This window comes from Protopterus annectens, chromosome 11.part0, assembly GCF_019279795.1.
Source record: "Protopterus annectens isolate FY-2018-M chromosome 11.part0, PAN1.0, whole genome shotgun sequence".
NCBI lineage: Eukaryota > Metazoa > Chordata > Ceratodontiformes > Protopteridae > Protopterus > Protopterus annectens.
The window spans coordinates 1180278506-1180300144 of NC_056745.1; the positions used below are offsets into that span (position 1 = coordinate 1180278506).

The 21639-nt window shown below is 36.7% G+C and overlaps 1 protein-coding gene across 1 annotated transcript in view; it reads right to left on the reverse strand.

The window, feature by feature from the left end:
* The window catches only part of ATXN7L1 (ataxin 7 like 1), a 955929-nt gene extending 935965 nt beyond the window's left edge, over positions 1–19964 (reverse strand). The window contains exons 1-2 of the mRNA XM_044088532.1: positions 19000–19964; positions 18536–18604 (exon numbers count right to left, since the gene is read on the reverse strand). Coding sequence (XP_043944467.1) covers positions 18536–18604; positions 19000–19171 — 241 coding nt within the window. The 5' untranslated portion in view covers positions 19172–19964. The remainder of the gene's footprint in view (positions 1–18535; positions 18605–18999) is intronic.
* Between the last annotated feature and the right edge of the window lie 1675 nt (positions 19965–21639).

Below are 21639 nucleotides of genomic sequence, written 5' to 3' on the forward strand. Positions count from 1 at the left end.
CAAGTGCCTAGTGCCCCTATTGCTCCTTTAAGCTGCTCACATAATCACAGAGCTAAAGCCCTCATTCATAAGCTAATGCAGGCTTAAAACAGAACAGTTTGCCTTATAATCAATCATCACAGTAGAACACCCGCTTTAATTGCACATCACTGCACAGTCTGCATTAGTTAACTTTTGTAATCAACTGCCCCCATTCCAGAAGAGATTTGTCCACAAATATCTTATCAGATTGTTCAACCAAATCACTACCATCACCCAATGAAAAACCCTCCATGAACTCAGATCATCTACTGGCAAGCTAGTTAGTATTCTGTAAAAGAGTAATAACCCTGGAGACTTCTGATAGCTTCTTTAAAATGAAAAATCCGGAATAAACATACCTATAAAATGAGAGCTATCCTAAAGAAGCAAGCCTTCAAGAATCTGCTAAAAGCCCATTTTCAATTGCACTGAAAACGTAGTCGTAGGATTAACTAATTACAGTACTTCCCTTGTCCAACACACAGTACACATTTTATTATAGGCCATAATGTAATGGTCTCAGTTTCGTAATGCACTGCATACTTCAAAAATTGTACAGAATTGGTTAACTGACAGCATCTAGATAAATATGTTTGCTCATTAATTAACCCTGTCACAATTAGGCCAATTTCTATATTTTTTATAGGTTCATAGGTAGGTACTAGGCTATCTGCCCGAAGGCATTTATAAGATTAGCCAGAATGTGTTGGCTTTCACTGCCCTCTTAGATTAGTTCCCTGTGCCTCTGTCCAGCAGAGCCACTGAAGTGTTCCCCAGGGTAAACTTTCTGTTTCCCATCCACTCTTCAAGGTTTCTCTTGAAGAGTGTTAGCAAGGAGCTCTGTCTAATGTAGATCAGAATCTTGTTCCAAAGCATGGGAAGTCTCTGGGACAGGAATCTATCCCTCCAGCACGTCCTATTTATTGTTGTGGTGAGGTTTAGATCCCCAGAGTGTGTGGTTTGAGAGGATAAGGTTTTCTTTAGGTGGAGCATGTCCATCGATTCTGGGTTGGACATGGCCTTGTATGTCAGGCAGAGATCACCTCTGAGTAGGCAGTATGCAACCGAGTACAGCTGGAGTTTCTTCAGTTGAGCTGCATAGGGCATCTGTTTGAGGCCAGTGATCTGCTTGGTGAGGTACTTCTGTGGTCTTTCCAGCTGCTGCAGGTGTTTTGTAAGGTACATCCCAAATGGGGCATTGTACCCTATGATGGGTCTGGATGAGTGAGGAGTAGAGGAGCACAATGACCTCTTTTGATCTGGATGCAAACCCTTTTGTGATTAGGTGGGCCACATAGAAGGATTTTCTAACCACTTTGGCAATGTGATTATCAAAGGTGAAATTACTATCTACTTGGGTCCCTAGATCCCTTATTATGTTTTCCGTATTTAGGGGACTACCACCTATGTGGTAGTTTGTGGGTACTTTTTTTTTCCAAAGGGGATGACTATGCACTTTTTGGCATTTAGCTTGAGGCCATGATTTTGACACCAGGTATCTGGCTCAGTGAGACCCTTTTGGAGGATGTCTGTGTTAGCTGGATAGTCAATTATAGCCCCTACTTTGCAGTTGTCTGCGAACTTGGTCAGCCATAGTCCTCCTGTGCTTTCCTGAACCTCTGAGAAGTATATGCCGAACAGGAGGGGTCCTAGGACTGAGCCCTGGGGAACGCCACTTGTAACCAGTTTAGAGTCAGACCTAGCTCCCGCAACTCTCACCATGTGGGTTCTGTCCGTGAGCCAAGTGGCAACCCATCATGTGACATAGGAGTTTATGTTCAGGCTGGTGAGCTTGTCTATAATACATGAATGGGGAATGGTGTCGAAGGCCTTTGCGAGGTCTAGGTAGGCTGTGTGTACCAATTTTCCCTTGTCTATAGCCTTGGTAACTGTCTCAAAGAAGTCCACCAGGTTTAGGAGGCACGATCTGCCCTTAACAAAGCCCAACTGGGTAGGGTCCAGTGTTTGGAGGTTCCCAATGTCTCTGTTAATGAGTTCCATGATGATGCGCTCCATAGCCTTGCAGACCAAGCTAGTCAGGCTTATAGGGTGATAGTTCCCGGTGTCTGTTGTGGCTCCACCTTTGTGGAGCAGAATAACCGTTGCTGTGCGCCACTCTATGGGTACGTAGCCTGTGGAGAGGCAGAGTTTGAACAGTGTGTTTAGGTGAAGGGTTAGTTCATCTTTGAGCTCGTGTAGGATGCAGCTTGGGACACCATCCGGTCCCATTGATGCTGTGTTTTTGGCTTTGGAGAGGGCTGTTTTAACCTGTCTGGGATTTCAGGGGCTCTACATTCTTCTGGTATGGTTATGGGCCCTTTTGGGGGTTAAGTTTGCACTGAACCTGTCTGCCAGGATGTTGGCAATATCAGTTGGTTCAATGTATTTTGTGCCATTCTGCACTAACTCCGAGCAGATCTGAGCATTGCCACTTAGATTCTTGACATAGCTAAAGAATACCTTGTGATAATGTTTCGAGTCCTTGGCAATTTTTTTTGAAGCTCGCCTTGGATGATTTTATGAGGGATCGTAGTTTCTTGCAGATTTTAGGTTCTTTTTTGGGTCCCTATCAGATGATTGAGTTTTCAGAAACTCAAACAGCATATCGTCGAGACCATTTGATCAAGTTCTTGAAAACTCAAAGCTTTTGAATGGAGATAGCAGTAAAAAAGGTAAATGTACCCTTTTCTTCACTGTGGTGCAATCTCAGAGTTGGCATATATAATTTGCAGGGGGTGTAGGAGGGCTTGCCCCCCTGCAAAAACATAAAAAAGGTAGACTTTTTCTTTTAAGTTCTTGTTTTCGGAAACTCGATCATATGGGCTCTTCAATATTTTTTTCAAGTTTCTGAAAAGTCGGTCATCTGATATAGACCCGTTTTTTCTTTTCCACTACACATGTTGCTACTTTCACTTGGACCAAGGCATAAAACTGACATACAGTCCAAAAATAAAAGTAACACCTTCCAAACAGCTGTAAAACAAACTAACACTCAATATACAAATAAGACTTTATTCGAAATTAAAAATGGTTAGTGCTTTTGCAGACTAACCTCTGCTTCTTCAGACCACAATCACATCAATTATCCAACAACATTCAAAATAACAATCAGCCAACTCACATAAAAGCGAGAGCTACAATCAGGCATATTTGTCCCACCCACTAATAGACTAAAGCCTACTTAATCTGACAAACAAAGCTAATAGCTAAACTACTCAGAATGACATCCATAAAACCTTACATAAATAACAAAAGTATGAAAAAGATGACAATGTCATTTTATGGTTAAAACTCTGCTGCACCGAGTATCAAAATGCTGACAAAAGCATCAAAGCTACAATAGCCTGACAGTTCTGACCCTCATGGGTACTAGTGTAAACAAACATGGCTAAGTATTCCCAGTAGAACTTTTTTTTTATAAAAACAGTGCTACACAACATGCCGATATCCTAACAATTCAGACAACACATCTGCAGCTTTACTGCCATAAATAAAAATACAGCCAATAAACTTACAAGGAAATCCTCAACTTGTCAGTGCTGCTGGAACGACCTTGATTCTAGCTAAATCCAATGGTTTATCCCTTGCACGTGATACTAAATGATCACGTGACCACAACCAAACAACAGGCTATAAGACAGTATGGTATGCATAAAATCATAGAACAGCAACAGTCAAAAAAGTCTCATATAAGAATAAATCTAGCAAACATAAGGATAAAAATCAACAACAGTATACAATGCAGAATAATACAATCAACAGAAATATGAACCTTGCTTTGGATTTAGTTAGAATCAAGCCCTTTCCAGCAGCAATGACAAGTTGAGGATTTTTATATAAAAATGACAATGGCATTGCTATTTTTGTATTAGTTTTATAAAAGTTCATTTGCTTAGTTTTGTTTGTATTATGTACAGGGAACAATCCCAGCACTGCATACAGCGTCATTGTTTTTTTTTTTTTTTTGGGTGCACTGATAACCGTTAATGATAGTTGTGTAGTTCTACTTTCAACGTGAGCTGGGGATACTTAGCCCTGTTTGTTTACACCAGTACCCATGAGGGTCAGGTTATCCTTGATACTTGGTGCAGCAGAGTTTTAACCATAACAATGACATTGGTGTTTTTATTTATGTATGGTTTTGTGGATATCATTCCGAGTAGTTTAGATATTAGCTTTGTTTGTCAAATTAGGTAGGCTTTAGTCTATTAGTGGGTGGGAAAAATATGCCTGATTGTAGCACTCATTTTCACATGATTGGTTGAGTATTATTTTAAATATCGTGGGATAACTTCTGTGATTATGGTCTGAAGAAGAAGACATTATTCTGTGAAAGTGCTAACCATTTTAATTTTAATAAAATCTTATTTCTATACTGAGTGTTAGTTTGCTTTACAACCGTGTTTGGAATGAGTTACTTTTTATTTTTGGACTTGGTCGTTATTGTTTACTCCAACCTTGACTGAGTGGTCTACATTTTTCTGTTTGATCTGGTCTGTATGTCAGTTTAACAAATGACCGCTGATGGCAAAATGCATAAAACTCAAGCATACAGCTGAGAACAGAGATCTAAGTAATGCAAAGCACACACATGTGAAAGTTAACTAATACATGGTCACACAAACGTAGGGGTTGTGGCATACCCCAGACATGGTGTGGGTCATCTTCAAATGACCAAAAGACACTAAATACAGCAGCAAAGCTTACATTTTGGAGCTCTGTGGAGCATCACAGACACTTTTATACATACACATCATCCTTCTATAGTATGAGTAAGAGAGCGACTGAGTGAGTGAGTTTGGGTGTGTAGCTATTAGCAATAGTGTACTACTAAATTAAAAAGATAAAGATTCTGTTGGTAAGAATATATAACAACAAGAGATGACCAAGCATAAGTTGAAATCTGTTTAAAAAATTCTTAGTGATATTAAAAGCATTTTTGTTGCACACCATTGGAATATAACTTATAAGCAGATAGTTGGAGCCTACTGTGTATAACATATATGTACATAGGTTACAGCAGGTTCACTAATAACAAACAAGAATAATGGAAATTTCATATATACATAAACATTTAATACCTAGATTGCAGAAGATGACAATATATGAACAGCTGTAACAGTTTTTTTACGGATATGTAGCAAGAGTTAGAAGACTATAAGATCACGTGGTGGATGTACATAGTTACAATACTGTAAGATTACGTAGTGGGTGTACATTACAGAGGCCTTTATATGTCCCTTTAGGAGTGCAAGTATAGTTCACTTCATGAGGTACTCTCTCATTAGTACACTGTTAGGCAATACTGTCATCTCATTGGCTGTGTTTCACTCTTGCCCGTTTGCTATCTTAATGACTTTCTGGGAGTCCACCACACTGTGTTCCCTTTGCTCTGCTCTCTGCCTTCCAGGTGAATTTCTTGAACTTTATGTCTCAAACACAATACCTTGCTTATAAATCGACAACCAAACTTAATCCTCTATATTATGTTTCTTTCTGCACTGGAGATTTTTTTCTCCCCAGGACTAAATTAAAAGTGGGTCTTCCACATCAGATACTTATGATTAATAGATATAAATGAAGACTTAAAAATAAGACTTCCTTTGGTTTGTATCACGCAGCTTTGTCATGCAGTGACAACACAAAGTTACAGGCTGAATGAGTCCATCTCCTAACTATGAGTTTTTACTCAGCTCACACCTAGGAATATTACTCCTCCTTATTTTTTATGTGGTTGATAGTGTAACTGAATTGGTTCAAGTCTGACTTTTTAGCCAGGACCCAGACTACAATTAAAAACAACACAACGATAAAACAATACAGCATATTAGTTCATAAGTACATTTGTAAAACAATGGTATAACATATCAAAACTGAGTAAACTAATTAATATATAAAACGGTAAGACGTGGAAGAAATTCACATACAATTTGCTGCACAAAACAAAACCACAGTGGGCCAGATTCAATAAAGCCTACATTAAGTGTACACAATATGTGTTCAAGAACATTCTTATCACATTGTTGTGCTTTCTAGTCAGTCAGAAAGATTACACTAAGTGTGCATGTAGTCTACACTTTGTGGTAACCTTTTTGAATCCCTGTCAGTATTTAAAGTTGCAGGAATATCAGTAGGAAAACTAAAATAAGGAGGAAGAAGCTGTGAATTGTGTCTATTCACTGTCCATTCAGAACAGTGCACACAGTGTAGGCGTTAGTGAATCCCAGGGAGTGTGTAGCACACCTCTCATCTGCCCCCTGTTTTGCATAATGTCTCAGATTTTGGTATATATTTGTTACCTTCTCTCTTGTAAAATTTCTGATTTTTTTGGTAAATCACTGAGGATTACACAGTCAGTCAATAATGTCAAGACAAGAGCATTTCATAATTCTTATTGCAAAAAAAGGCATGTTGATACAGAACTTCTTGTTCTGAAGATAAGTGAATTAGAGTAATATTTAGAAAACATCCCTGATTTTGGCCTTAGCCAACAATAGTGCGGAGGACAATGCCCCTGACTCTGAAGCAGATAAGCCAAGAGCTACAGTGTGCTGTTACCCCTTTAGGAGGGCACAGACAAATTAACTTTAGTGCAAAACTGAATTAGCAGAGTTACGGTTTAGAATGTCAAAAGGGCCACACGCAGGTAAGGACAAGGATAAGGAGAAGTTATGAAGCAAGTTAAGAAAAAGTAACAGGAAAAAGTGATGGCAGTGAGATAGTACATTCTGGAGATGAGGTTATGAAACATGGCAAAAGCAGGTGGAGAGACAGAATCAACAGCAACCCCCTTTTCCCCGTTTTTCTACACAAAGTTGGGATGTCATGTTAACTGCCACCATCTGTCTCGATTCAATGCCACACTCCTGCCTTCTTCGACACTCATGCCTGATTGTCATAGATATTCTCTCACACGATCCAGCCACCTCTTTGCTGGGCACCCTTGTTTCCTCTTGCCTTCTATCCCAAATCTTCTTCACCAGACTGAATTCTGCTTTTCTGTATGTATGTCCAAACCACTGTAATCTGTTCTCTTTGATCTTTTCTGCAACTGGAGCAACTTTGATTCCTGCTCTTATGCCATCATTTCTTTGTCTGCCCTACAGTGAACATCCTACCACCTGTCTCAGGCACTTCATTTCCATCACCTCAAGCTTTCTTAGCTGCTCTGCCTTTACTGCCCAGGTTTCTGCACCATACAGTAGTACTAGATGCACCATTGTTTTGTACACCTTCTTTGGCATTCTACTGTCATACACTGCACCTGACACTCTATGCCAGTTGACTGCAACCCCTATGACTCTAGCTTTGACATCTTCGTTCAGACTTTCCTTCTTGTCAACCACCCCTCCCAGATAGTTGAAGCTATTAACCAGTTCCACTACCTTCCCTTCTTCCTCAATACTCAGTTTCTTCTGATTTTCCCAGTTTGCTGCCATTACCTGTACTTAACTTTCATCCCACGTGCCTTTTGTTTTGAATTCCATTTCCCTATCATTGCTGAAGGTCTTGCTCAGAGTCTGCCTGTAATGCTGCATTGTCTGGTTACAGCAGAACACCGAAGTACACAAAAAAAGGTGAAAAGCTGAAATGTTAGAAACTGAATGGGCTCAACAAAAGTTAGAAAGAAAAAAACTAGCAGGCTGGATAGTTAAATAGTCTGAAATACACTTATAAGTTGTACTCTAACCATCAGTGACCAATAACTAAGTGGAAATGTGGCTGGGCATAAAAGCTAGCCAGCAATGAAGTTTAATGACAACTTGAAGAACAGAGCACTGCCTGAAAACACAATGTGTAGACTCTGAAATGAAATGGTCAGTGTGCTTCATTTGTTTGTAAAAGATGTAGCCAAGCTTTAAAACTCTAGCAGCACGCGATTATTAACAGGTCAGTCAATATATAAAGACATAATCAAGGTCTTCACTGCTAGAAAATTAAAATATCAGTTCTGCAGATCAAGCAAACACTGTGGATATAACATTATGCTCCACAGATAAAAACTGGAGAAGCACAGCTCATTAGGATAAGAATTTTTTTTTATTAAACAATTCAAATGTTTAATAGAAAATTATTTAGCATAGAAACTGCTCTGGTTTCCTACATTTTAGCAATTTCAGAGTTGAAACATTAGCATGGAAAGTACTGGCATCTTCCTTGGACTGAAGAGTTGGGGGATGTGGTGAACAAAATTTTTTTGAATTGAGGAACATCTATCTTAATGCCATTTCATCAAATTCAGTTCAAGGAAATGGCACAAAGATGAACGAGCAGTGCTTTGATAATAGTATTATAAACTTACAGAATCACAGGAAAACCGTACTGTTACACTGTTAAATGTATGCGGATCACACAAATGTGATGAAAACAACATTGTTAGTACTTCAGCTGTTACATCTTTCAACATATTACCTCAAATATAATAAAATGTATTGAGAGACGATTATGGGTAGTTATAAGAACACATTTTTATCCTGCAAACGGCGGCAGTTCTATGTATTCTACCTATATTATATCCTTTCCTGTACATGTCTGATGATTCTAGTGACTGTACAATCACCTCCATTTCAGGAAACAGTCCTACTTAAAAGAGAGCCCTCTAATTTCTAAGCTCTTTGGCTGCAGCTGATAGTTTGTCAGGACAATCCCCAGTATCGGGTCAGCATTTTCACACTTTTACCCACAGTTTGTGCCAGTGGTGGTGCTGCGGTAGTGTTGTCGCCTCACAGTTAGACGTTGTCCGTTCGATTCTCAGTTAGAGCATCTTCTGTGTGACGACATGCGTTAATGGGCATTCCTTCAAGGTTGTGCGTTAGGCCCGGCAAGCCAGCACATAAAATCTACTGCCAATCATTAGCGGACCGGAGTTCCACTGTGGCGACCCCTAACCAGGAAAAGCCGAAAGACACAAACCCACAGTTTGTGCCAGTCTTAAATCAGCTCATTAACATACTTTTGGGTTAAAGAAACGAAAACAGACTCTTTTGGAAATACAGACATTCTTACCTCTTATCTATAATCAAAAGGAATACACAGTACAATGACAGAACAATGTGCTGTTATTCGACAAATAACATCTCAATAGTTCCAATCTATTTTTTTTTAAATCTACATTATGGAACTGTTATGAGATACAGTGGATATAAAAAGTGTACACACCCTTTTTAAAATGTCAGATTTTTGTGATATATAAAAAAAAAAAAAGAGAGACCACAATAAATCATTTCAAAACGTCTCCCATCTTTAATGTGACCTATAACCTGTACAATTTGATTTGAAAAACAAACAAATCTGTTAGGGTGAAAAATATAAAAAAAATGTACAATAAGCTGGTTGCATAAGTGTGCACAACCTCAAACTAATACTTTGTTGAAGCACCTTTTAATTTAATTACAGCATTCAGTTTTCTTGAGTACACACCTGCCATCAATTAGAGAGACTCTGATTAACCCCAAATAAAGTTCAGTTGTCCTAATAGGATTTTCCTGACATTTACTCAGTTGCCTGCTACAGCAAAAGCCATGGTACTCAGACAGCTTACAAAGCATCAAAGGGATCTCATTGTTGAAAGGTATCAGTCAGGAGAAGGGTACAAAAAATTTCCATAGCATTGGATATACCATGGAACACAGTGAAGACAGTCGTCAAAAAGTGGAGAAAATATGGGACAACAGTGACGTTGCAAAGAACCGGATGTCCCTCCAAAATTGAAGAAAAGACAAGACAAAAACTGGTCAGAGAGGCTGCCAAGAGACCTACAGCAAAACTGAAGGAGGTGCAGGAATTTCTGGTAAGTACTGGTTGTGTACTACATGTGACAACAATCTCCTGTATTCTCCATATGTCTGGACTATGGGGTAGGGTTGCAAGATGGAAGCCTTTTCTTACACAGAAAAACATCCAGGCCCGGCTAAAATTTGCAAAACAATATATTAAGTCTCCCAAAAGCATGTGGGTAAATGTGTTATGGTCTGATGAGACCAAGGTTGAACGTTTTGGTCACAATTCCAAAAGGTACGTTTGGCACAAAAACAACACTTCACCGTGGGGATGGTGTTCTTTTGGTGATGCGAAGCATGGTGATGGCAGTATCATGCTTTGGGGTTCCGTTTCTTCAGGTGGAACTGGGGCTTTAGTCAAGGTGGAGGGAATTATGAACAGTTCCAAATACCAGTCACTTTTGGCCCAAAACCTTTGTGCGTCTGCTAGAAAGATGAAGAGGAATTTCACCTTTCAACACGACAATGACCCAAGCATATATCCAAATCAACAAAAGAATGGCTTCACCAGAAGAAACTTAAAAGTTTTGGAATGGCCCAGCCAGAGCCCAGACTTAAATCCAATACAAAATATGTGGGGTGATGTGAAGAGGGCTGTGCAGAAGAGATGCCCTTGCAATCTGACAGATTTGGAGCATTTTTGCAAGGAAGAGTGGGCAAATATTGCCAAGTCAAGATGTGCCATGCTGATAGACTCCTGCTGTACTTAAATCAAAAGGTACTTCAACAAAGTATTAGTTTAAGGGTGTGCACACTTATGCAACTAGCTTATTGTACGTTTATTTTTTATATTTTTTCCCCCTAACAGATTTGTTTTTCAATTGAACTGTACATGTTATAGGTCACATTAAAGGTGGGAAAAGTTTTGAAATGATTTATTGGGGTCTCATTTTTTATATTACAAAAACCTGACATTTTAACAGGGGTGTGTATATTTTGTATATCCACTGCATATTCAGTTTGAGTGCTATCAAGTTTTACCAAGTATTTTATGAGCCACAAATGCATAATGGTAGTTACCTCTTTAACCATCGATTTCCTCATAACAAGTAACTACAGCCATGACTACTGACCTCGATTGCTTTACATTTTTTAGATTTTGTTTGGTCAGCAAAATAAAAAAAAATGAAAGAAATATCAAGAATTAAGATAAGGCTCTATTCCTACTGTGGTTTTTCCACTTAAACACAAACAGCAGCTGATTTTATTAATCATTTGTGGTCTGCTTGGTACACACAGCACTACTGGAGTTGGGGGGGGGGCTCAAATTTCTGGCTAGAGACTTGGTCCTTTGCTATACTTAAAAGCAGCTCCAAAGTGGACAGAAGCAACTGCAGTTTATTTTATCTATTTAGTTCATCACGGAAAGTTTTAGAGAAAGTGATTTGTATATGTCACTTATTGAAAACAGGACCTTATATAACAGTCAGTAATAACTTGGATCAGAAAATGAAGATAATGCCACCTTAAAAAAATACACTTTTAGGTATGCAGGACAATGCTAAGTTTGTGTTCTGTTTCTGAACCTTCTAAAACATTTGCTACTATTGATCACTTCAGATAAACAAGATTTTAGTTTTGGTCTACATAGGCCCAATGCAACTGTTGGTTTTTATATGTCAGAGAAGACAACATGGAAAATGACAGTGTCAATAAGCCATCTATCATTCCTACAACAGTACCAAAAGATTCTGTTCTAATGCCACTACTATTGTCTATACATGTGAATACGTGGTAAACTTCATCTAATAAGATGACGACAGTGTTTTACTACTGAAGAAATAGACCATGCTCTTATGACGCAAGTTAGATACTGTGTAGAATGGCTTGTAATAAATGAAATAAATTGTTTTAATGCACATGAAATACAAACATTACCACACAGCAAGAAAATAAATAGGTGCTGAAAGAACTAACATTTTCAAAAAATTATTCTAATGGTGATCATGTTGAAAATCTAACGTACATCGGATTTCTACTAATCAAAGTATAAATACTGTGAATCACAAAATATCTGATTAAGAAAAACTAACAAAAGACTGTGCTTTATACTCTACACGAGACAGCAAACTTTCCCCTAATGTCTGACTACATGGTTAGTTAAAAGGAACCGCACAGCGTTGTTGAATTTATCCAAGTAATGCAGGCAGACTGAAAATCAGATTTCTGTTTACTACAAGCCTGTTGGCAATGACTGGAAAACATATCACAGTAAAAGTGCTAAAAAATGTAAACTGTTGAAATCTCTCATAAGCACTACGCTTCTCTGTTTCAACTAGTTTAGAAGACATTTTTCAAATGACTGTTGCAGACATCTAAATGAACTAATTCTACCACATATTTTTGTAAAAGGAACTGTGGTCATCTCACCCTTTACAAAGTTTCTAGGACCAGGCATAGTTCTGGCAATAACATCTTGGGTATTAAGATCAACTTACTATTGACATACAAAACTGCTCACAATATAGTGTTTTCTGTTCAAAACTCAACTGCTTTCTCTTCGACAGAAGATAATGTCACAGCTACTAAGTCTTCCTTGAACTTTATCAGCAATCTACTCAATCAAGGTTGCATCTGTAAAACTAGTGTATTCTGAGATGACTGACAAAGCTAAATTAACAAATAAATCAGCATGTTATTTGTTCAATAGCACGCCCTCCCAACTAATTAGTACTAGAAAGAGTAGCATAAACTTAAAATTTTGCAAGTCTTAAAGAAAAAAAAACGGATTATGAGATCACGTTTTTAAATTATGTACAAATTCTGGAAGAAACCATTATGAAAACACAACATAAATGTTTTATCAAAAGCTACTGCACCATTAAAGTGACGTTTCCTCAGGGGTACTTAAATATTAATTTCAGAAATAAGCTTTGACATTTTAGTAAGGTAAAACTTAAAATTATACACCACTTCTAAAAACAGAACTTGAAAATCTGACTGACTAAACAGATATTAGCAGTGGTAAAATATTCTTACATTAAAATTATTATTTAAACAATAAAATTATTATTTAAACAAATTAACTAATCAAACTGAAACTTAATGGCAAGTCAACTACAGAAACATCAAAATAAAACAAACGTTCTGTGTAGTTCTGTGTAGCAGGACATAAAATCTACAGCTGATTACAACACTGCAATATTCTAAGTCAATACATTAAAATGTTCACTTCCTTAAAACCAGAAGCAACATGCATCTTCAAGACAAGATACAACAGGCACAAAATAAACTTTTTCTCTGAATTGAACAGTACATTAATGAACAAACATACATGCAATAATGGCTAGTTTACATTCCTACTGAAACAAATGGTATTAAGTGACATAAAAAAGTTCCTGCCGGAAATAGACCGGTTTAAAAAAAATGTAATACTGTTTATTCAAACAAGGCCACTGTGCAACAGCAGTGATCTAGATTTACCCATTCCATGGTAAAATGTACCCATGTGGTCATAAACCATATTGGGCATGCATAACTCTGGCTTCAGTGGGAGTGGGGCAATGATCACAATGGTACAAACACTTAACTATGCAACATGAAACTCCAGAACTGGTAAATTTATGTCTATGTGGAGAACTTTAATGAATATTTGAGTTTGTGAACCAGCTATGTACATCTACATAATGCATGCTTACAGGTAAAACAAAGGGAGGAAAGTATCGGGGCATACTTACAAAACAAATACAACTTTGCATGAATAGCTACAAGGCAAAAAAAAAATTATTTTAAGAAGTGAAAAAACACACTGATATACATACCATATAGGTTAAAATAACCATAAAAGTTTACAGTAGTATGCATGTATATATAAAAAGAAAATATATTGGAAATGTGCTCAACAGTAATGACAGACTAATAAATCATAATTACAAGCAGATTTCATTTCGGGATGTTCCAATTGTAAAACTATGGAAACAAGTTCAATGTCTTGTAAAAAGCTTACAGGAGCATAAATTGTGTGTACAAAACACTACCACAAATTTGTTTAAATAAGTAGATTTCAATCTTGGATTTTTTTAACTGTAAACTTGGAAAACAGAAGTTCACATAGCTTATAGCACATTTGGGAAGATACTTAAGGACAGCAGAATTACAAATACTGAAGTCAGAATCACCACATCAACTAAATGTCCTTGGCATCTCTAGGTTGAAACCAAAACCAAATCTAAATCCCCGGTATATTATTCATATGCAGAACAAAGTATTTATCAAAGAACAGCAGGATTTTTAATAAAAAGTAACGAAAGTGGCTAAGAGAATTCCATGATTTTTATAAAGCAGCTACCAATCAAGTTAAACTGAGAAAATAAATTCTCCTTAGTATATCAAGACAACCAAGGTGCTGTAAATCTAAGCAGTAATAGTAACAAACCTATCCATTTTCATGTAGAAAGTCACAGTCCAGAATACAAAACTAAAAAAAACAAAAACTGGACAATGAAGGGCAAAACTGCTAGTAGTGGAGAACACAAATTTATTGTAACGCAAAAATGAAACACACGTTTTCGTCCAAGTAGCTCTCAGACTTCCTCAGAAATGAAAAATCATTGAACCCAAGTTAATCTACACATACTTCAGTTAGATAAATAATGAATCAATCAAGGGTTTAAAGAAACATACCTTGAAATACAAAGCAAAAATAAAACCTGTACTGAAGATAAAAATAATGTATTGAATTGGTACAAAATTACATTATCAAAAAAAAAAACAGTATTTACTTGTGTATAAAAAATGAAACGTTTCACGAATTATATAATAAATTAAACATAGCAATCAATAAGTTAGTAAAAACATATAAAACATATTTATATTTATACTAAATAGATAAAATGTTTAAAAAAGAGAGACATCAATAGGAAGTAAAAATAAATTTATAATTTAGCTGCCCTTAGTTTGCGTAGAAATACAAGAGAAATGTGGTCATTAAGACCCGGGGCTTTGTTAGCTTCTAGAAATTATTGCCAATAGGTCTCCCTTAGATACAGTTTCTAACACAAAGAAGGAAAACCTGGCGTTACTACATGAGAGAGTATGCTTGTACAGTGCATTGTTGACATTGCACTTGTTAATATCATTCATATGCTCGTAAATAAGTAGATTTCAATCTTGGATGTTTTAACTGTAAACTTAGAAAACAGAAGTTCACATAGCTTATAGCACATTTGGGAAGATAATTAAGGACAGCAGAATTACAAATATTGAAGTCAGAATCACCACATCAACTAAATGTCCTTGGCATCTCTAGGTTGAAACCAGAACCAAATCTAAATCCCCAGTATATATTATTCATACGCAGAAAAAAGTATTTAGCAATGAACAGCAGGATTTTTTAATAAAAAGTAATGCAAGTGGCTAAGAGAATTCCATGATTTTTATAAAGCAGCTACCAATCAAGTTAAACTGAGAAAATGAATTCTCCTTAGTATAGCAAGACAACCAAGGTGCTGTAAATCTAAGCAGTAATAGTAACAAAAATACCTATTTTGTTACAAGAAACAGAACAGATAAAAGCATTTTTTTTTCAGACAAGTATTTTGTGCAACTGATTCATATCAAAAGACAATTCTGTATCAAAGGTAACAAGACACCGAATACCAAGCACAATTTTAAACTGCAGATACAGAAATGAACCCACATAAGTCCAGGGGAAGAGATGCATCCTTAACATCATTGCTGTACACTTGTTACAGTTTAGCATTAACATTAACCAAAACTATTTAATTACTATTACTAATATTATTGCATATATATATATATATATATATATATATATATATATATATATAGGTCTACTTTAAAAGATTGAAATTTCATAAAATTGAAATTCAAAACATTGAGACCATAACATCATAACATTGAAAATGCAAAATACTGAAAACCCTAAACAACGAAACCTCAGAACACTGAAACTTTGCTTCATAACATTGAAAACTACAATGCACATGTAAACAAAGTCCCCTCCAGCTATAATACCACAAACTAACAAACATACTTTTTACTAAGTTTCTGCAGGGGGACCCCCCCGTAAATTAAATATACCAACTCCAACATCGCACTACAGTGGAAAACAGTTAATTTCCTAACCTCACTGTAACATGATCAGCATACAGAATGTAAAGATATGGATGTGTTGCTTTCATGGAAGTTAAGTTAGTGTTCTGAGAAGTGCTAGGAGAAGTGAGTAGGGGAAAAAGTGTTTATTTGCCAATCTGTACGTATTTTTAGGGTATACAGTAAGTGATTTAGACAGTGTTTACATTTCGTATGGTGATTGCGAGACAGTGAGATTAGGAAATTAACTTTTTTCCACTGTAGTGAGATCTTGGAGTTGGTATATTTAATTTATGGGGGGATGCATGGGTGCAAGCCCCCCCCCCCCCTGCAGAAATGCAGTAAAAAGTGTGTTTGTTAGCTTGGGGTTGTTATAGGTGGCGGGGATGTTATTTACATGTGGAGTTTTCAATGTTATGATGAACACTTTCAGTGTTCTGAGTTTTTGTTGTTTTGGGATTTCAAATGTCATGGTCTCAGTGTTTTGAATTTCAATGTTATGAAATTTCAATGTTTTAAAGTCGCCCATACATACGTATACATATGTGTGTGTATATATATATATATATATATAGATATATATACACACACACATATACATATACACACACACACACATATATACACACACACACACACACACACACATACATACACACATATATATATATATATATATATATATATATATATATATATTGTTTTTGGAATAATAAAATGTCAATGTCCTGTGAGAATACTGCTTAATGCACAAAACCATCTTCAGCATTATAGACACTTTATAAGAGCTATGAAAACTTTTGTGGGAAACATTTCATCAATTTTAGTACACAGTGGGGGGGGGGGGGGTCACAGCTTGGTTTTATCCATCTAAATAACCACAATACTACATCAATCCAAAAGTGAAAAAAAACAATGACTTCTGCATAACATAAAAAAAAAAAACATTTTTGGTGACCACTGCAATTTACACTGAACAGCTCTTCAAATACTGACAAAGAAATTCAGCCTTGCACTCAACAGCTATTGATACACTATTTAGCACCATACAAGAATGGAGTCTGCAAGTTAAGACTTAATTACTGCCAACAGAAGTATTTACCACTTTCAAGAAATATATGTAAAGAGTGTTATGGTACTAACTTGTAATGGCATATCAGTGATAAAACAATGATGTGACAATCCAGCAAGCCAACTGAATGCCATCCAACAAGGCACGCACCACAGTATGTCCCTACACAATATCACTGGTACATTATAATTCATGACTACCACTATAAATTCTGCAATGTGGTGTTATCAGCAGTACAACTGCTCCATAATACACAGCACCCTACGATGAAATCACTTCATATCATACTTAGGCTAAGCTTCTAAATTATGGGTTATCTAACATTTTTGAAACTGATGTGTCTGTAGGAGCAGCATATATACAGGGTTGCCACTGGAGGACACACACAATTAATCTAAAGAAAGGCATTCCTCTTTCTTAAAGTCAAAGAGTATTACTAAGATGACCTTAATCAAAAGCTATATGCATTAATATCTTTACCGCACTACAGTTCAAGAGTCAATTGGCATGTCCTTGGAAAACAAATAAAACTGAACTAAGTATTTCAGAGCATACCGCACTGAGACACCAAAGAGTCCAAGTGGGATAGACTGTACCATAAAGTTTTCCAACTAACTGCTAGTATCACTCAAAACTGGCAAACGGATATGCAAGATATTAGCGACCAGCTCTTGCAACAACAGGGGACGTGAAAATACAAAACACATAAGGATACTTAATCATGGTGCGTACCGAAGTAACACCATAGTAATTATGTGAAAAATATTTCTAGTGCTTTAAATACAAAATACTTTCTTAACACAAATGTATTTCGTTCACTGTTCACTGAACGCATACTAAACCGTTTAATCAGTGTAAACACACAATGGTATATCTAACTGTAAGAATTTCATACCTACTATACAAATACAAAAGACAAACATTTGCTCCACAAACAAGTACTGATGTAACTCTTTCAAAATGGCATTGTGGTATAACCACTGCAAAAGTTATTAAATGATTCCAGTGGTGCTGGTTACAAGTTACTCTGTTTTGTTATGTTCTATTTTTACAAGCAACTGCAACAAGAAGCTTAAGTCTATGTTTCATTAACTTCATCACACTTCTGCTTGGTTTGTAATCACGCACAGACAAAAAAGAAAGGGCACTTTACATATTTGGTTATGCAGTCTCCATTGAGGTTTCAGAAAAATGTGTGTTATTTTCTATTTTGACATGTATCTGATGGCCCACTAATGTTCGATACATCAGTATACCGAGAAAGCACAGTAAAATGAGTTAAATACATTCCAAAACGTATATTTCAATATGCCAGATCATATACTTTGATGTTTATGGGAAGCATTGCACATGAAAACGTTACATAAGCAGGGGAAATCTTACATGGATTCAAAAATCACCTATGATAAAATAATATATACTGTGCAGGTAACAGTTTATCCTTTGGATATTTTACTGTATGTGCAAGACTCTCTAATATGACAGATGCTAAACAGTCAGTGTGCCATCAGGAATGACACTAGTCAATCAGTGTTGTCTAACTACAGCAGAACAATTCACAACATACTGTGAAATTCTGCAAATTTGTCAGAGCCATTGCTCCACTTACCTTCTTTATTAAGTCTCATAACCTCTCTGCTTTTTCCACCCTCCTTTACAGTGTCTTCTAAATCTATATCTGTAGATGAAGGCAAAATAAAAGTCAAGAAATGTTTTCTTCTTTTTATTTCAAAATATACTGACACTGTGACATTTCATACGTTTGTTTGCATCTACCTGGGCCACTAAGGTACCCAACACAGTGCAACAACAAAGTGCAGTGCTGTATGTACAGACTATACGTTGTTATTATCAACCGGACATAGAACAGGAAACCCAGCACTTAAAAATGTCGCACCATATGCTGTGCCTCTTACTTTCTCTCTTTCACTGTATTTAGCATCTGTATCTATGTGTATTTATTAGACAGAAAGAAGCATGGAGGACACCAGGGGCCACTCTCACTTTTTTGTGCATGTACATAATTTAAAGGTTACTGAATAAAAGAGGAGGTGAATGAGCTCTTGTTCTTACTGTCGGAGCAGTGTATTTTGGCGGCGTCGATCCAGGAGGACCATGGTTTGCCCAGGAACGCCTCCGGACTGGGCACTTTGCGATCCAGTGTCGCCATTGCTCTTCCTTCTTGTTGCTTTTCCTTTCCTTCGGCGGCGAAGCGACACGGGAATTCGAGAGGCGCTGACGTCATCTTCGGAACGTTCCGACACGGAGCTCAGAGTTCCAGTCCTGTGTGTGGTGCTTCTCTCATCTCTGGGCAGTTGGCACCAGCTGAGCGACCAGCCAGAGTGGGCGGGATGGAGCAGAGATAATGAACTAACCTATAGCACCCAGTCTGCTGTAGCATGTCAACAACGTCCTGAGTTACGGACCTGAAAGCATCTCAGCCTCTCCAAAGAGCTGTCATGATTGCCCTTAACATTTTATCAGTCCGCTGAAATAAATGGTTGAACAAAGTGGGCTATTTGATACCGTTTTGTTTTAGAAGAACGCTTGGCTTCACAAATAAACATTTCATAGATTGTCAGTCTCAAGTTTATGATGATTATGTAGCCGAAGCACAAAGTATTTAAATGACTGTGTACTCACAGGAAACAGCGTGGTTGCGGAAACCAAGTCGTTTGTATCTGTTTTCAGAATCAGAAGATGCAAGACCGTGTTCCGTGTCAGAATTTTCCGAAAACTGATTAACTTTTGTGTATATATCCATGCACGGAAATCTGAGTGCACACGAAATTAGTTTGGAGCAGATGGGTTGCAAAGTCTTATCTGCAAGAACTACAGTTGTTTCAGATGTAGTGCATTTAAATAATATTTCGAGAAATTGCAATTTAATTTCTTGCTGTTGTGTGTGAGTGTAGAAGTACACCAGTTCTGTAGAAAAGACATCGTCTATGGGAGAAAGCTCACGCACACCATTTTTAAATAACCCTAATCACTCATCCGAGTAATACACTTTCATTTTCTAACTCTAGCTTTCGACCGCTACGACATGTATATATATATATAAAATGTATATGAAAAATGTAGTTACATCTAGGAACTTTAGCAATCAATTCATAAACAGACTTCTCTTTATGTGACTACTTGCGACCACGCCCCCATGTCCCACTGTCCATGTCAACCTTATTTTTTTCTCTGTTAAAACTTGTGCCAGAACTCCGGGGGATGCGTTGACCAAATGATAGTGCACATTAAATTTACAGATTTCAGTCTTCAAATAACTCAAGATGTTACCTGTTCCTTATTTTGTGAACCTTTCGTGGGTAATAACATTGTTTAAAATGATCACGCTTTTTTAGATTTTACTTCCGATTCCTGAGGAAAGAGACTGGGATGCAAAAGTACTACATCAGAAACCTTGATCTTGTTCATTTCTAGCAAGATACGGATCCAATTAAACTACACAAAGGCAGTTAAAGTAAGGTTTTACTGTTCACTACTGCCATTTAATAAACAAACAAATGAAGAAATACAATTTACCTTTTTGAGAGTGTAAATAAAATCTTTGTAAAACAGGAAAACTAAGATTGCCACCTTTTCAAATGGGGACTTTTTTTGTAGAAATTAGAGATTTTGCAGGACAAAACATACCCATGACCAGTACAAAGGCTAGAACTTCACTTTTTTGCCAAAATAAAAACTTATGCTTGTAGTGTTTGAGTTGCTTATGCTATTTCATATAACATTTAGGTGTTTCAGATAAAAAAATAACTGTTTTATACAACTATTAAAGAAAACTTAGGAAATATTTTTGTCCTAAAATCTCAGGACATTTGCTATTTTTTCATTGTTTTGCAGGACACTAACTGCCCAAAGAGGGACTGTGCCCTCGCAAAGTGGGACAAGTGGTAACCCTAAAGACAACAGTGATGTAGAAGTGAAGTTGATATTGCATACGCTGTTTGTCCAGTATAAAGTAGGTCAGCTACCATATCTAGTACTGAGACAACTTCCTCTTCTTGAGGCATTCTGTGTCAGTCTTGGTTACAACAGACCATCACATGCATTAAATGCGCCACTGGTATTTATACAGAATTCTGTACCTTTTTAATGTAAATCTCTTATTAGGGTTATCATTTGTCCCCCATTATGCATAACAGTCCCTAGATGAGTGTTTGCATCTTGTGAAAAGACACAGCAAATGTCTTGATATTTTAGGACAAAAATATTACTTAGGTTTCCTCTAATAGTTGCACTAAACAATTATTTTGCATCTGAAACACCTTAATATATTAAACAACAGTGACTACTCAAATTTGACACGCAGGAGCTTTTATTTTGGCAAAAATAAAAATAAACTCATGGGAATAGAGTTTCTGTACTGCATTTACAAGAAGAATGTAATTTATGTTCCCATACCTCTTTCTAATGGTATTTGAAATTAAATTCTTTAATTAGTAATTTGTTAACATTTATTGAACCTGTAGCCTTAATTTAGCTGCTTTCTTCACAAAATGCAGCATGTGTTTGTGTTCTCCTGTAAGTCCTCCAGTGCTTCTAATAAGTAGACATGTTTTGATTTTCCAGAAGAAGGCTTTCCATTACATTTTTTTTCTTATTTACTAATACCAGAGTTCCTGTACTTCTTGACTTGCAACAGTGCTTAAATAAATAATAATGTTTAAGAAATTTTCATTAAACTTACATAAATGCCAC